Source organism: Artemia franciscana, chromosome 8, assembly GCF_032884065.1.
Source record: "Artemia franciscana chromosome 8, ASM3288406v1, whole genome shotgun sequence".
NCBI lineage: Eukaryota > Metazoa > Arthropoda > Branchiopoda > Anostraca > Artemiidae > Artemia > Artemia franciscana.
In genome coordinates, this window is record NC_088870.1 from 12,506,888 (window position 1) to 12,525,840 (window position 18,953).

General features: G+C 33.7%; 1 protein-coding gene across 9 annotated transcripts in view; it reads right to left on the reverse strand.

Annotated features, from left to right (window-relative positions):
• LOC136029997 (solute carrier family 2, facilitated glucose transporter member 1-like) overlaps window positions 1-18,953 on the reverse strand; it is a 109,540-nt gene that overhangs the window by 8,692 nt on the left and 81,895 nt on the right. For all 9 annotated transcript variants that reach the window (XM_065708592.1, XM_065708591.1, XM_065708597.1 and 6 more), the window contains 4 exons: window positions 18,546-18,759; window positions 9,347-9,534; window positions 3,414-3,626; window positions 175-378 (listed from right to left, as the gene is read on the reverse strand). In XM_065708592.1, the coding sequence (XP_065564664.1) occupies window positions 175-378; window positions 3,414-3,626; window positions 9,347-9,534; window positions 18,546-18,759 (819 nt within the window). The remainder of the gene's footprint in view (window positions 1-174; window positions 379-3,413; window positions 3,627-9,346; window positions 9,535-18,545; window positions 18,760-18,953) is intronic.

Sequence of the window (18,953 nt, forward strand, 5' to 3'; positions counted from 1 at the left end):
CTGCATCCCAAAAATTTTACCAAGTAACGCCTCTCGTAATGCCCCCTTTTCGCATACATAGCCTCACAAGTTTCATATACTGCTCATTATATTCTTTTCCATGTCACTTTTATTTTTTGTGGATAAATAATTCTAACTTGTTTATTAATAAATAACTAAAAAAACTGAACTTACTGCAAGGGGCAAAAATCCGATACCAACGAAGAAATTTGCGGTCCAATTGACAGTAACTGCGATAGATGTTGCGAGTGGCCTGGCAGATTGATTGAATAATTCACTGACTAAAAACCACGGAATTGAGCCTGGACCAGTGGCGAAAGCGACAACGAAGGCAATAATCAAGACGATGCTGACGTATGGAATCCATGGTGCCAAATCCTGATATACAAAAAGGAAGATTATAATACAGGAATTATATGATAATATAAAATAAAATTACATAACATATAATCAAATAACATAATATAAAACATAGAACAATGTAAAATAAAAAAGAAAACCACAAATGGTTCAAGATGATCAAAAAACAGCAAATTATTTAGACTTGCAATTTTTTTTGGAAAAAGTGAAAAATTACTTTTCCCAAAATGACAGTTTCAAAAGGCTTTTTATTCTGCTGATGTTTATCATGGGTAGCACATTCCCTAAACCATCAGAACTAACTTCAGAATTTTTGCTTTTACAAGATAATGGTGAGGGTTACCAGGTTGGGGTTTCTGGCTTAGACATTCTCGGGCATGAATCATTTTGTTTAATAGTTTATGGACTAAAGACCAGAAGTCGATCTTGGTTGATCATGAATGCAACAACAACTTCAATGGTTTGAACAATACTGAAACATGGATACATTTGGAAATGCAAAAGGAATATTGCAGTAGCAAAGAATATTAGGAGTGGTTCAAGATGATTTTGTAGTTGTTTTTATGGGGCCTAAGTAATGAATAATGAATATGGTTACTTCCTAATGAAAAGATAGGCTTCCGTTGGAAATGTGTGCCCAATGCTTGGTATTTCAGACTTCTTTTTTTTAAGTAGAAACAGACAGAAACAATGTTATAAACGACATAGTCTTCTTGTCATTAGTTTTCAAACTTATTCTTGTGCCCTGATCTCGTAATATCTCCATAAACCGTTCACATTTCTAACATTTTGTCTGGGAAACTCCAGTCCTTTGCATTATATAAGTTTAGAAGAGTTTTATCTCCACATTTGATACAATGTCCTCCCGTAAGTTTTTCCGTGTCACTTAAAACAAAGTACTACAAATACTCCATAAAAAAGGGAGTAGCACACAACTCTGCTTAGCTCCAGACTTCACGCCGGACCAAAAACTACCCTCACTTCCTACCTCAACTGCAGAACTTTTTCTCACATAGTAATGATCACTTAGCTGTTATGGTTATGCAAGGATAAGACTTTCACCAAACTTTCTGTTATTTGATTTTAGAAAATATCGTAATCAACAAAAATGAGGAGCAAATAGATCTCGTCATCCATTATTAATCTTAGTGTGAAGTCTTATCGACACATTCTCTCCTGTTCTTATAAAAAAAAAAAACATATTGTTCTTCTCTTAAACCCTTACTTAAACCATCTCTTAGTTTAATAACTATAATCCCTTTAAGCAATTTGCTTGCTTTAGAAATCAATTGGATGCCGTTATAATTACTACAAACACTGTTATCATCGTTCTAGGAAAGAGGTTTAAGTCGAGTTTTCCTAAAATTAAAAGGTATTTCATCATTTTCAAATAATAGTCCTCAGTTTTTTATCCCTAACTTCATAAGGTTCATTTTTCAACAAACTCTTTTACGATGCTTTTAGCCCCCGAGTCTTCTTTATTTTTCAATCCTTTTAGAATCATCCCTAGCTCGTCCTTGCAAAATTCTTTAGCTTCATTCCCTGATTGCTGGAAATTTCTTTTATTTTATTTTTACAGTACTTCCTACAATATTTCTACTCGGTCTAATGTGGCTTCAAGATGTTCCACCTATGTCGTTCCTATCTTAAAGTGGGATAAGTCCAAGCCTACTTCCACTCAATTCTTTTGCACGCCATTAAAATGTCTAACTATTATGCCGTTTACCTAGTTTTTACTAATAGGTTGAGTTCTTGGCTTATACAATTCTTTCTATCAAAAGATCAGTTAAAAGCTGCTACTAAAATGAATATTAAACGAAAGCTAACACGAAATATAACTGAACATGGTCGATTAAATCATTTCTTAAATACAATTGGAAAGGTAAGGATTCAAGATAGTGGTGAAAATGAAACTTGTAGCCACTTCCTGCTTACTTGCCCTGTTTATTTTTACAACGTTCTGGTTTGGAACTAAAATTCCAATCTCTTGGCATTAATTTTCCATTTTGTCCTAGTTGAGTAATTTCCCAAAAAGTGTTAATGAAATGTTTGAATTCTTGTATTCTACTAGACGACTGGTTTGATGTTTATATTTGATTGTTACCTTTGACTGTGGTATTTAGTAGCTTCATTTATTCTAGTCTTCTTTTTAGTAATGTTAGTTTGTAGACCATTGGTAGTGAAATACTTGTAAAAGCTTAACCACTTGTTAAGAATTAATTCGTTCATTCATTCATGTCATCTATCAGCATCTTTCAGATCCTCAGTGATTTTGTTCGTTTCCGCAATTTTACATTCTCTTAATTAAAACTTTACTTTCCTTTCATTCTCGTAAGAGATACCCAACGGTTCCAGGCACTCAGTAAAAACATGACTCGGTTAAATTGTGGCGAAAAACGCCTCAGTTTTTCCGACTCCACCAAAAAATTTTGTTCGGTTAAATTGAGACCAAGAATATACTGACATGTCATCTACAGAAATCTCAAAGCTGGTCGGTAAACGCACCAGTTTTATCTACTCCTGCCGTGATTTTATGGATGGTGCCAAAAGGTTAAACAAGGTTAAATAAGAGTATGAAAACAGGGACATGACCTATACCGAAATCTCAATCTCAGTTGGTCAATGCAGCGGTTTTACCGACTCGTGCATTGACTTTACGTATCATCTTCAAAACAGACATTATGCTTATTATTTATAAAAAATAGTCGGTAAAATTCCTCCCCCCCAAAAGAAAAATTTTGGCTAGTAATGATCCTGCTCCTTATAACCATCTATAACCAACTATTACGGAGCTTAATACCTCCTGCGAACCAAATATTTTAAATGTTGATATAAACAAATATTCAATTTAAATAAAATATTGATGTTCCAAATGTTAAGCCTTTAGTTTTTTTTAACAGTCGCATACTTTCATTTCCTTAGGTCGAGAAAATCTGAGACATTTCCAAAACTATCCATGGTGGAAGGGACAGACCCCAGGAGCCCAGGATTTCCCGGACTGTCCTGGATAAATGGTCACCCTAGTTATAAACGAAAAGCAACGACTAAATTACCTTGATGGCCAGGAATACAGCAAGAAGTATAACAACGACAAACATTCCAGAAAGACCCACGAGTTGCAGCGTTTTTCGTCCTGCCTTTTCGATCAAAACCATAGAGACAAAGGTCATGAGGACATTCATGACACCCATTCCAAGTGTGGCATATTGAGAGGTAAGTGTGCTTAAGCCTGCATCCTCAAATATGGTAGTCGAGAAAAACATCACCTAAAAATGAACAGATAATTATCATTTTTCTTATAAAATACAATGGTTGAATTTTCAGTTAATGCATATATCATTTATTTTTATTCTGTTTCAGGAACTGTATACCACCCCTTATTTGAGCTTGAGTAAAAAATTTTTGAAGCGATTGGACTTGGCCGAGATTCAAGAGTATTTGAATTTTTTTTGGACGAAACTTGTAATCACAGCCCTAAATTAAATCTACTGGATCTTACAGCTAAATTTGTTTACCATAAATTAAATTTGCTTTCATAGTAAAAATTTCTTTTCAGAGCGTTCAAAGTCTTGGGAAACCATTCGTGCTCCAGCATTTGGTAAGCATTAACGGTCCAAACATTTAGATGTCTCTTTCCGGTTCTTTGCTCTCCTGTAAAGTTATTTCTTTTAGACCATGATCATTGAATTAAGGTAGCCAAACTAATTACATAAAAGTTTTTGAAATAAGTGCAAATCAAACAAAAGGAAGGCTTTTCTCATGACCGCTGATCCCAGTGTCACATTGACTTCATCTTTGGGAATAAAGCTGTTAAGAAGGTCAAATCTTTTGGCAATTGATTTTGGGGCTGATTTTATAGTAATTGATTTGGAGCTTTGAGAGGTTAAATTGATTGAGTTAAAAACTTTTTCATTAGAAAGGTTCGAGTAACTCGTCTTATAATTTTTTTTTTCTCGTCAAATTCTTCTGTACGAGCCCTACTGTAAAATACGGATACCCAATTTTCACAGTGACCCCCCAAAAAGTCTTTTGGTACCTCTCAAGAGGCTCTGGAATAGAGGTAAAAGGGCAGATATATCCAGCCTTTCCTTAATGTCCGTCTACTCACTTTCTTATGAGGAATTTTTACTAATTGTTGCATTGTCTCAAACTGACATGAAAAAGGGATAGACTACACCCACAAGAAATCTTTCAAAACTGAGTACATTGAAAACGATTTTTTTCTGTGCAGCGCACAAATTAGATCTCTCCCCCTTGAAAAATACAAGGATTAGCCCATTCTACCTTATTTTGACGTCCCAGAACAGCTAGTTCAGAGTATGCACTACGTGTTTGAAATTTAGAGACATGAAATTGCTGCTAGATTGGAGATTGTTCAGGTATTGTAATTTATAAAAGTTCTTAGGGTAAATGATTTTTTTTTTTAAATGATTGGGCAGTCCAAGGGGATCTAAGGCTGATGCCACTGAGAAGTAGCAGACTGTATTCTATACAGGTTTGGGATTAAATATGGTCTCCGCCTTGCAAAAGCATCGTATTCTGCTGCTCTACATGAGAATTAGAATAGTTCTTAGCCAGTTGCAAAGAAGAGAATGCTTGATGATTATGGTCAGAGTGAGCTATAATAATAATAATAATAATAGTTTTATTTTTGCCCGCTCATACAAAAAAAGAGGAAAGCGGAGTAATACAAAAGAAGAAAAGGGGGAAAAAACAAGAACTCTTAGCATCAAAGAGCAAGATTCAGTAATAGCTTCTTCATTCGCACTCGTAGATCAGGTGAGAGGCAAAAACTCGAACATTTTTTTCCAACGCCTTTTTTTCTGCACTTGTTTCAGTAGACGGCAAAACGAAAATTGGGTCCACCATATTTTGAGATCTTAGAACAAATGTATTTATCTCGTAAAGCGGGTATCGAAGCAAAAACTTGAAGTAATTGCAGTATACAGATCGGAGTTTTAGTCTGTCAGTTTGTGTGAACCAGTCCCATAGCGGAGATACATAAAGCAGGTGAGGGAGAACAACCGCTGAGTTGAAACGAAGGTGTGGGTGTAAACATGGATGTCAGTGTGGTGGTAGAAAAGAAATGAAGGAGAGGTTACGAGACCAGGAGATTCAAATGTGACACGAGGAGATGGCAACGATCCAGCCATAAGACGTGCTGGCAGAGATTAAAGAGGCATGGGAGAGGATTTTTTAGGTCAGGAGTTCGGGGGAACAAGTTCCCAAACGCTCTCAAACTTGCCAAAGTTTGAGAGCGTTTGGGTTACTACTTGGGGAAAGAAGGAAATATGTGTTTTGGGCTAGGCAGAAAAAGGTCCCTACATCTGCCTAGCGTGTGGTGATATCGAGAAAAACCTTTTGCATGTTTTAAAAGAGTGCACGGACCGGGGCAGATCCAAGGAAAGAATGTTTTTATAGATGTCTTATTGAAAAGAATGATTTGACAAGAGTGTGGGATGATTCCTAAGTTGGGAGAATTCCTAAAATGAGGAATTTCAATTATTCATACTTACAATTAAACAGTAGAAAATCAGGGGTCCAATCAGGGTACTTCATGCTATGTTTTCGTTAGACTTTGGCATAATTTTTGAAAAACGATCAGAAATTAAAAACACATGTTTCAACTGAATGTAAGGAAAAACACAAAAACTTAAAGCGAGCAGGAATTACCACGTATGTGAAGGACTGCCTCCACATCAGAGCCTCGCTATTTACACTAAAGTTCACCTTTTTGTCCCAACATTTTAAGAACGATTGCAAAAACACAAGAGGCGTTGATATGCAATGTTAAGTATTTTTAAAGCACTATAAAACATTAGTGTAAAAAGCGAGGGCTAGGGAGGGGTTAGTCCATCTCATATACGGAATGATTTCTTCCCATTTTAAGTTTCAATGCTGCTCCTTGCTTTCAATGGAAAAAACTTTTTTTGTAATCAATTGAAAACTAGCGACGTGATGGGTATTTAGAGTGTCAATAAAAGCCATCGTCCCTTGGTATGTCAAATATTTTGTAAAGGTCCCCCTGAACGGGTTATCTTTATTTCCCAAACTGTTGACACCTTTACATAAATGCTAAACAAATATTTTAGTGTTTTACCCAAAATAAAACTGGTTGAGTAAAGTATTAATGTGATGGAAATGGTGATGTGCCTTACACCATGAATTATTTTTCCAAAAAATCTCAAATTGTGTTAGTATAAAACAGCAACAACAACAAAAAATATGAGATTCTGACACAATCATGCTCAAAGTCTGTTCCATTTGAGTCTGGCGCCTCAAGTGGCTAAATGTTGCCGAATTATGTGCCAAGTAAGTGTCAAAGTCGTCACCTTTAAGCTTTTTTTTGTTCTTGAAACAAATGTTTACCAAGAATACAAGGGCAAAGAACTTCGAAAATGTTTTGCATGAAGAGATAAGTTCAAGAGATAAAATACGCAACAATGAATTTCTTCGTCATTTTCAGCTGTTACTCTTAATAATCATCGGACAGGCTGCTACATTTCTTTCCTGTTCCATTCCACAAGTTATAAACTATATAGTTGCTTTGTCTACAAACTCTCGACAACGGATCAGCCTGGCTTGTTGCTAGGCCTAGACTTAACCTTGAAAATTCAATTGACCACATGCAAAATTCCAAGTAAATTACGATCAAAATTTCGTAATTGTATTGGATAATTGTGATGCAATTTTGGAAAAATAGTCGAAAAGAATCCCATGATCCAATGCGAAAGTTGCAGCTCTATTGCAAGTTTCGCACCCCATTGAAAAAAAAAATGGCATTTTTTTTTCTTTTTTTTTTAATATGTGAAGTTATGAAACGAACAAAGAAAATTATTAGAAAATAAGAATGGTAAGGAATAATAAATATTTACAAAGGTTGACTTAACTAACTGTTAATAAAGTTAAAGTACCAAAATCTTTGTTTGTCAGTGATTAGTACATTAATCAGACATATTAACCAGCAAATAGGTTCTTAAAATCTAAGTGCCACATGCACGTAAAATATTTGAGACCCGAATGATATAATGTTCTAAAGAATTAGACACATCGAAGTAACTTTTCCTTGTCCCCAAAAATTTTTCGGATACTTTTTGGGTATATATTCTACCGAAAACAAAACGGTGTTAAATTTTTAGGATATGGTTTAGGATATGATAAGTTAAATGGTAGGTAATGTACCTGGCTAGGTACATTACCAGGTGCCACGTACCATCTAAGGACCAGGTGTTCCTTGGGGATGTGAGTTAGCATGATGTGAATTATCTAATTTCGGGATTAAAAGACATTCAAAGATGGGATAGTAGCTTGACAATTTCGGTACCCTGCAAAACCCAAAGGACAAAACAGAGGGAACGATAGCATTTCCCTATATTTAAGGAGTTAAGGAGCTTCGTGTTCTCCATGGAAACTGTATTGATTGGACACTTTCTCTGCTTTAAAAAGTTTTCAATTTGGTTCCAAAGGATGGAGCATCCGGATTTTTTTTTTTTTTTTACCGTTTTCCTCTTAGTTAAAAAAATCTTTACAGAAAATATTACAGAAAATATAAATATATAATATAAAATATATAAATATATATATATATATATATATATATATATATATATATATATATATATATATATATATATATATATATATATATATATATATATATATATATATATATATATATATATATATATATATATATATATATATATATATATATATATATATATATATATATATATATTATATATATTTATATATATATAAATTTATATATAATATAATAAATATATAATAAATATAAAAACATTTACAGAAAATATAATTTTATTTTCTTCTAAATTTACATTTCTAGTTCCTGGAGTTATTTAGAGGTGGAGGTAATTGGCGAAAGAGATTAGTCCCAGTTTTTTCCATCTACATTATTGACTTGTGTTTCCCTGGTAAAACAGTTTTAGCAAATAATGATTTGCCTTTATATATAGAAGTACCCTTTATATGGACGTGCTGTAATGTTGTCAATCTACTTTTCATGAGCACTGAAATTAGCATTTGGATTCACGATTATAGGTGCCTTTAGATTTCACGGGTGCTAAAATTACTAAGCTGCAGCCCTGATTTTAAATCCAAAGATACCCAACCCAGGTACCGAAAACCGACTTGAGTTGCACCAGAAATTTTGCTGTCTTAAAATAGTTTATTTTTCTTCTGCAATCTTCGCCTCCACTGCAAAACTGAAACGTGTTCCGTAGCTTGCGTTCTGCAACACAGCAACTTACGTTCTGCAACTTGTCAAATGAATGACGAACCAATAAAAAGTGAATTAAAGTATATATAAAATCTATCAAATCTTAATGTTTTTTCTTTGAGTGTAGTTTCTTCTTTGCTACTCATCTGAAACAAGCATGTCTGGCAATTAAATGACAGATTGAAAAAAAAAAGTTGGCAGGCATTGGTAAATAGGCGCCAAAAAATAAATTTCTTTAATCATGCGGACAACAGACGCAGGTGATCATATGCCACAGATTATTTGAAATAAGGTCCTAATAAATGTGAGGCGATAATCCCTTTAATAATTCTTTTTTGGCAAGGGGGGTTTTGCTGTTGTTTAGAGTGTGAGTAATTGTATTGTATTTTTTTCGAGTGCTGCACCTCATAGTCGGTTTTACGAAGTGGATATATCATTTATGGTTTTCCCTGTGGATTACATGAGGAACCACATATTTTTCTATGGAAAGAAAGACATGTCTTCAGCAAGAACAATTTCTAAAACCATTTTGAGAGGCTCCGCTTTCTTGTATGTTTTGTATATTTTAGGCCTTGGCCTCTAACCATCACGAGTATGATATATCTGGACTGTATATTCCCTCCATGATTTATGTCTGTCATATACAGGAAAATTAAAGTTTTGAGGTTTTTGAAAAATTCGGTTGAGAAATTTTTTATGAGGGTTTTGTTTTAAAAAAGTTAAAGTTCTGTATCTAATACTTACAGCATTAATACCAGACAGTTGTTGCGCCAGTTGCATCATAACAGCAATAATCAGTGGGGATTTTAAACATGGGTTTGTCCACATTTCCCTCAAACTGGTCCTAGTAGTTGCTTTTTGGGCTTCAAACTCGGCCCTCATCTCGTCCATTTCATCATGGACTTCGACTGTACGTCTCAACCAATTCAATGCTGAAAAACAATTTAAATTTAGGAAACTTAAATACTTTAGTTCAAAACCTTATTGCATAAAGGTGGGCTAGGGAGTGACTTTTTTCTTAACAAAAGCTGGACTGCTGCTACTTATTGTCAAACTGCCGCCACCGCACTACCATGCGCTACACCGCCGCACTGCTTATTCACAGAAAAGTGATTTCAAAACAACACAGGAAATAAGTGGCCACTAATAAACTGTCAGATGTTTCCTAAGAATGGTAGCTCAGAGTTCAGTATCACCCAATCCTCATCAAAACCTTTGGCCCATCAGTTGCGTTCTGTTCAGCACTTCAACTATCCCCAAACTTTCTGGGATTTCCCTGAAAATCTTGTAAAAGCGGAGTAGCAAAAACGTTTGGGCCTTGAAGCGTCAAGGCTTTTTAAATCCGGCCCTGTACATAGGTAAGTTTGAAACGTAAGCGCTATTGACTGCTAGAAAGTGCACTCCCAGGGGGGATCCCTAGTAGACATTAACAGCTCTTAAGAGCATACATATTCCTATATTCATACTTTCAGCTCCAATGACATCCATTAACCAAAATTTGTAGGATTAAGGGGGCAAATTTATTTTTAAAAGCTAGGGGGTAATTCTTTTGTTTTTTTTCAGATATTTATTTCAGAATACGAATAAGGGATTTTTAAAGAAAAGATCAATGAAAAGGCCATTTTGAAATTCTAAGGAGTGCGAAAATCTCCTTTCTAAAACGTCCAGGGAGGAGATCCGTGCATAGCTGGTTTCAAAACACTTGAATTGGAAAGGGGTTGTGGAAAGTTCAGTATAAAAGAGTGGAGCGAGAAATCGATGAGAGTTACCAGTCCACTTAATTGAATCAGGAGGGAGCCAATAAAATTAGGGAGGGGGAAATACATTTCAGTTGGAGTGGGTAATTCTGTTGTTTTTTCGAGTTTTTTCCGATGAAGATACTAAAAAAGTATATTTTGAAACTGCTGATAAATGCTATTTTTCAGAATCTAGGGGACAGAGGAGGGGACATACAAGAGGTAATCCTCCTTCTCCCTCTAAATCACCAGATCCATCAATCCCCCAACCGGCACCCCTGGGGACCATACTTTCCTAGATAAAAATACCTGGTTTTTCAAACTTTATTTGTTGTGCTTATTTGATGTATGCAATATAGTACAATCATTAACATTAATTAAATTCTTCACTGTATGGAATTAAAAGCCACTGGAGTGATAGTTCAAAATTCATTCATCCTTCTACTATTTTTAACTTAACTTACTATTATCGCTCCAAACTGCAAAATTTGTAAGGACTCTCCCTAGCTGTTTTCGTTTCAACCAGCATACATTAATAAACTACAGCTCATTATACTCATTAAGCATGTTAAGTGATAGCAAATATCTAGTCAATATGCAAAATTGAAAAAGAAATTCATTGTTGCTTTAGGAATTGGATTAAATGAAAAAAAAACTTTTTTCAACTGGAAGAAAGAAGAACCATTAAAACTCAAGGCGTGCAGAAAGTACTCCGTCTATGAAAGGGCTGCCCCCCCCTCAATACCTAGCTCTTCATGTTAAATTTTTTGGACTTTTAAAGAAGCTTCCTATTTAGACTAAACGACCATTTTGTTTCAGGAGTCGTTTTAAGAAATTGGAACAAACAGTCAAACCTTAGCGTAAAGAGCAAGGTATTGATGAGGGGGCAACCCCTTCATTCACGGAATAATTAGTGTATATTTTGAGTTTTAATATGCTCCTTACTTACTGTCAATTAAAATTTTTTTACTCTTTACTCAGATGAAATGGTTTGTTTTTTTATTCAATTAAATAAAAAAATAAGTTTTTTTTCAACTGAAAGTAAGAAGCGATATTAAAATTTAAAACGAACAGAAATTACTCAGTATATAAAAGAGGCTCTTCCCTCCTCAATGCCCCGCTCTTTACACTAAAGTTTGACTCTTTCTCTCAACTCTACTTTTTCGTAAGCTCTACTTTATCGTAAAGAGCGGGGCGTTGAGGAGGGAACAGCCCCTTTTATATACGGAGTAATTTCTGCTCGTTTTTAAGTTTTAATATCGCTCCATACTTTCAGTTAAAAAAACTTGTTTTTTATTTAATTTCTGAACGTTTTTAAATTTGTAATTTAAAAATGTAATTTAAATTTGTAATATACAAACGAAATGTGTATATTAATTTATTTTCATGGATAAATGGCTTTCTCATAGTTTTGATCGGACGATTTTGAGAAAAAAGATCGGGGGAGTAGGCATAGTTACCCTCCAATTTTTTAGTTATTTAAAAAAGCAACTAGAACTTTTAATTTGTTATGAACGTTTTCATTAGTAAAAATATATGTAACATACGAATTTGCTTACGCAACGAACTTCTTTATTCGTATGTTTTTATTACGTATATGAGGGGTTTACCACCTCGTCAATACCTCGCTCTTTACGCTAAAGCTTATATTTTGTCCCAATTTCTTAAGAATGACAGCTGAATTATAAACGCCGTAGAATAAATAGTTGAAATTAATAAAGTTACTTTAGCGTAAAGAGTGAGGTATTGGGATGAGGAGAACCCTCAAATGAGGAATAATATTTCTGTTCGACTTAAGTTTTAATGCTGTTCCTTACTTTCAGCTGAAAAAAACTTCTTCATATTTATTTTTTTATTGTTCTTTTAAAAAGATGCTAAAAAATCCTGCGCCCCCTTCATGGAAATTTTCTTCAGCCATCACAAATTTCTTCATAGAAAGAATCCCGCACATAGCTCCCTCCACTCAACCCCTCCCCCATACAAAAAAACTCCCTCAAAGCGTCTGTACACTTCCCAATAACGATTACTATGTGTAAACACTGGTCAAAGTTTGTAACTTGCAGCCCCTCCCACGGGGACTGTGGAGGAGTAAGTCGCCCAGTGATCCAGTGGTTTTGGAAAGAAAACGAGCGAGGGAGGGAGCCTAGGTGCCCTCCAATTTTTTGGTCACTTAAAAGGGCTGTAGAACTTTTCATTTTCGTTATAATGAGCCCTCGTGCGACATTCTAGGACAGATGGGTCAATACGATCACCACTGGGAAAAAAAAACAAAAAACAAAAAAACAAACAAATAAACACGCATCCGAAATGCAAAATTCCCAATTTTTGTAGATAGATGCTTGAAACTTCTATTGTATGGTTCCCTGATACGCTGAATCTGATGGTGTGATTTTCGTTAAGATGCAATGACTTTTAAGGGGTGTTTCCTTCCATTCTCTAAAATAAGGCAAATTTTCTAAGGCTCGTAACTTTTGATGAGTAAGTCTAAACTGAATGAAACTTGTATATTTAAAAACATCATCAAAATATAATTCTTTTGATGTAACCATTATTATAAAAATTCAGCTTTTTAGAGTTTCGGTTACTATTGAGCCGGGTCGCTCCTTACTACAGTTCGTTGCCACGAACTGTTTGATTCCTAATCGTTTTTCAAATAATGCTGGTAGATTTGGCTCAATATCTATAAAGAATTCCCTCCCTTCAAGAAAAACTCCTAAAGTGAAATACAACCCCACCCCTTAAGGCTCCTTGGGACAATTCCCTCCTTGCTGAGACCCCCTCCCCTACTGTAAAATTTCTTGCGGATTATTCAGCCTGAAACATTTCTCCTTAGCATACTTTGATTTGAAAAAGACTTTAATTCTATGGGCTTTTCCGATCACTCTGGAAATCCCCCCTTCCGTGGAAATTTTTTCCCCGAAATCAAAACCCGCTGAAAATTCCCCCGGGCAATTCCTCTGGAACGTCTCCAAATGCGAAATTGAGTTGGCAAAGAGAAAGTAAGACAAATAAAAATAATTTCCTATAGGAATTCTGTCAAATCGTCCCATCGAACAACTTCCCCTGGAAAGTTCACCCCCAGAAAAACAACAACCAACAAACACGCATCCATGATCTATCTTCTGCCAAAAAATACAAAGTTCCACATATTGTATGTAGGAGCTTGAAACTTCTACAATAGGATCCTCTGATACACTGAATCTGGTGGTGTGATTCTCATTAAGATTCCTTGACTTTTAAAGGATGTTTTCCCCCTTATTAGAAAAACAGGCAAATTTTCTCAGGCTCGTAGCTCGATAGGTAACACTTTACTTGATCAATCTTGTATATTTGGAATTAGCATAATAAGCCCATTCTTTTGAAGTTCCATTGATACCAAAATTTCTGTTTTTTAGAATTTCGGTTACTATTGAGCCGCATCGCTACTCACTGACAGTTCTTTACCATGAACTGCTTGAAAATGAATTATACTTCCTCTCTAAAAATTAGAAAGCGTTTGGCATCAAACGTGTAAAGTAAGTGGTGATTGGAAAAAACGATTCAGTGTACGGTATTTAAGTCCAACCTTACATCTCGGCTTCCCAAGATGTTTCACTTTTGAATTTGAAGTAGGCTACTAAGGCCGACCTATTCCTTATTATTAAAAAAAAGGTTTCTGATGAAATTAAAGAGTGAATATGAAACTCAAAACGATCAAGATATGTTGCTTCGCAGTTTATGCTACTCACTACTCACAATATTAACTCAAATAGATGGGCTCTTGATTCACTGAAAAAACTAGCACTTTATTGGAAAAACAAAGTCACGGAAACAAAGCACGATTAAGAGCAGAAAACCCTTGAGCAGCATGCACAAACCAAGAGACTAATTTATAAAGCTCTCTAGATATATGTCGCTTAAAATTTATATAATTTAAAATGTATTATAATAACGTATGTTCAACTTCACACCCCTCTTCAACTTTCCCTAAAAACATTTGAAATTTTGTTGAACCGAGCCCAAAGGATATTATCCTAAAGGATTATCCTAAAGGATATGATACTCTGCATCTTTTTAAGTTGGAATTAAAAATGCCGTTGTTTATATTGTCCTACATGAAGTATATAGAGACGTTAGAAAACTAAAGATATTAAACAAAAATTAGGTGTGTAGTAAATATAAGTTGCAAAAATTAATGCCATTGTTATTGCACTTTTTTTGCTGAATTGCTGGAAGAAATTTTGTAATCCCATAATCAGACATATTTTCATTATTTTTGCTTCATCGAATTCAACATCTAAGGAGAACTGAAATAATTTGAAACTAACAAGGGGGATAAGAAGGTGAGCATAGAAGAGGGGGACGGGTTTAAGACTCAGGATCAAGGTTTTGCACTATATAGATTATGACAGCTCCTTTTCCTTACTTCTTAGTCTTTCCACCATAATGTGGCACCCAATATAGTGCCATTTTTGGTGCCATGTGGCGTTGTATGACAGCGTAATCAAGTCGAACTTATAAAAAGCGCACAGATTTAAAAATGAGCTTTTAAATGAGACCTCAAACAGCTCTCTATTATGTTGCAGCAGTCGATTTATAAGAAATACTAAGGGGACTAGATGGGCGAGTATACAATATAGGGGATTATAAACTTAATGTTTAAGGTTTTCTACTATGGAGATTATGATGATATCTAACATTTTTAACCAAGGACATGAATGCAGGTTTGGACTCTCATTTAAAATATAATTGAAAATCGATGGCCCACTATTAATAACATCAGTCTCGATTGGATTTACAAGAAAATATATAGATATTTTAGATTTCAGGACAATTTGTATTTCTATCAATTTCCAGTAACTTATAATTTCTTTTGGCCGCATCCATTCTATCAAAGGGCTGCACACGGTTCGCAAACCGTAATTTGGCCATATGTATTAAATGAGGTTTTTGATCCTTCTTCTAAAATTCTCACCTCTGCCAATGTCTATTATGTCTTAATATGCTTTGAGCGATTTGTTTGTCTTAATATGCTTTAAGTATATATATATATATATATATATATATATATATATATATATATATATATATATATATATATATATATATATATATAATGAAAAGAGAAATCACCAATGCTACAGCACAAACACACACAAAAAAAAAAAAAAAAAAAAAAAAAAAAAAAAAAAAAAAAAAAAAAAAAAAAAAAAAAAAAAAAAAAAAGGAGACAGAAGGAGAAAAGGAAGACTGTTTTCCTAAATTAGTGATTAATATAGACCAGCACTTGAATGAGGCCTTAACCCTACTCATCCATACAATCACATAGGTCAAACAGCATAGCCACACACAATCAACCATAAAGAATAATCCATGGACAGGCAGTCATGTCGTCAATAAGTATAAGTCGTCATTTACCAAACAATAGAAAAAATAATATAGACAAATAATTCAGAGGCAACACCCAACATAAGGGCTCATCAGGAGAATACACTGGCCTATATAGGGTTTCGCCACTCTAAATTCTCTACCCAGCACAGTGTTGTGGCTACCACAGAATATCCATGGCATCCCCGCGTCAGGTATCACCCCCAAAATACATGCCTATGAAAAAAAAAACAAAAATAAAACAGCAAATGTAAAACAACCAAGTAAAACCAAAAACAAGCTTATCCTGTTAATATATCCCTCCTTTTAGCAACAATAGGTAAACTAAATATTATAAATTTTACCAAATCACAAATATTAACACATTGCAAAAAACCTGAATGGACTAAACAATTATAGAATTCATCTTTACCATGTGGCTAATTTTTTAGAAAATCCGCTCAATTAGAAACACAATTCAAAATAAATGGCGCTGTGACAACATTTCTCGAACCTCCAAAATTAGTTAAAAATTTCTTTAAGTATTTCTAGATAATTCTTTTGATATTTATTTAAAAGTTCGTTATAATGAAAACTAAATTTTTTAAATTGCCAAGTTAATTTATTTGCAAAAAAACCTCTTGATATCAATTTTTGGCTTAAGATTTTACATCTATTTTTAAAATCAATATAATTACTACAAATCCTTGCATAACGAAGTAGCTGTGAGAAAAACGCTGAATATGTGATATTTGAGTGTATATTACTTTCAGGGAATGGGAAACTAATCACTTCAAAATCAAAATCATCCGTTTTATTATACATTTTAAAACTTAATTTATTATTATCACAAATATTAATATTTAAATCTAAGAAATGATCTTCATGGCCAGCGCCATGACTAGGCTCAAGAATAAGCTCTGATGGATATATATTTTTAGAAATATCAATGAAATCCTTACAATTTAAGACCAAAATATCATCTAAATATCTTTTATTATTTGACAAAGCATGTATTAAATTAATTGGATTATTCTTATCCATCGAGCACTAGAGCATTTAATTTAAGTTTTAATGATCCCTCTCGTAACATTCTAGGACCATTGGTTCGATACGATCACCCCTGGAAAAAATAAATAAACACACACCCGTAATCTTTCTTCTGGAAAAAAATTCTAAATTCCACGTTTTTGCAGATAGGAGCTTAAAACCTATACAGTATGGTTCTTTGATACGCTGAATCTGATGGTGTGATTTGATCATAAAGATTCTATGACTTTTTCTGAAAATAGTGTAAATTTTCTCAGGCTCGTAACTTATGATGAGCAGGACTAAACTTGAAGAAACTTGTCCATTTGAAATCAGCATAAAAATCATATTCTTTTGATGTATCTATTGGTATCAAAATTCTGTTTTTTAGAGTTTCGGTTACTATTGAGCTGGGTACACTCCTTACTTACAGTTCATTAACACGAGCTGTTTGAAATGTTTGAAAATAAATTTCATCTAAAAGACCCAACGTTCACATGACGAAACTGAAAAACTTTTTCTTCCTATTTATTCCCGTCTAGTTTTTTCTCTCTTGACCAAAGCTATTTCTTTCTTTCTGTTGGCAAGAGCTAAAAGGTTATCAGACAAAAGCTTGGTGGAAAGGTCATTGAACAAGAGGTCATTTTTAGTAAGTAAGTAATTTATTACTTTTGTATTTCTGTGCAACTGTTAGGTATAAATGACGGACGAAAAACTAGTACACCAGTAAGTGGCTAATTGTAAATTGTCAATTAATAGATAAAAGTGATTATATTATACTATATTTATCAAACTAAATTAAATCGAATTAAATTATATTTATTTAGATTATAATTAAGTTAAAGAATTAACGTTAAATAATAAATATCACTTTTTAATTAATTTATATTTTTAAATTATATAGTTAAATAGTTAATAGTTATATAAAATATATAATTAATTATATAGTTATATAAAATATATAGTTTCATATCTAATGATTAAATTATATTATCTTAAAAAAGATTTAATGAAGCTAAGTCGTATTTATTTATTTATAAGTTGTATTTATTTTATGTATTTATTGTATTTATTTGTACTTATATATATATACATATATATATATATATATATATATATATATATATATATATATATATATATATATATATATATATATATAAGGATATAGCCAAGATTTGTTCTGGAAGGGGATCCAAACGGTTTTGAGAAAGGGCATCATATGAAAAAAAAAGGCAATTTCAAGCCATTATGTAGCAACAACGTCTATGCTTAGGTGATAGGACTTGCCCCGTGGATGCGCTCCCACTCATAGTACTACCTCCAATACATTTCTTTATGTTTCTACTTCAGTCGAACATAAACTATCTTTGTGATTGTCAAATTGACTGAAAATATTCAAAAATTTAACTTCTGTCTGAAGTGTCAACTATATGGGGATAAATTTATTCAATATTTAGATCAAAATTCATGATTACACTTATTCACACGTCACCAACCTTGACAGAATAATAGTAATACTACAAAAACAAATGAGTTAGCTAAGTTCTCTGGTAAGTTAGCTCTGCATGCCTAATCTTACTCTTTGTCACCAGGACCCATCCTTCTGCCGATTAATCCAGAAAACATTGAACAGTCATTAAGTGGAACAAAGTTAACTATTGTTTTCCAAGCAAGGTCAATACGTAGCATCTTGCTTCTCATCTAGATATTCTCTCCCATTCAAGGTTTAGTTTCAAATATATTCATTTAAATATAAAATCAATTTTGCATAGTTCATATAAACTTTATCGTCTCACTAGCTCACTTCTTAATATATGTCAAGTACTTACCTCTTTCAGCCTCCCTTTCTCGTCCCTTGGTGATAAGGATATACTTTGGTGATTCAGGACAAAGCATAAGTGCAGGAACTTGATAGAGGACAGGTACAGCTGTGAATGCTAAAAGATATGGCCAAAGTGTCTCAGTGCCCATGATGTTCTCCATTCCCAAAATTTGAGATATCAAGATTGAAATTGTCAGAACTAATTGATACATTGTTCCTACCTAAAAAGAGAATTTCAGAAACTTTGCCAAGATAAAATGATGACAGAACAAAGCAAATTAATTTAAAAGATGGCAAACTGAATTTGTAGATAACTATTCCGTTTTGTCATTACTGACTCCAGTGCCATATTAAAGGGAATTCCCAGTTCGAGCCCCGTCCCCATCTCCCAAAATATTTGTTCGACTTTTATAAT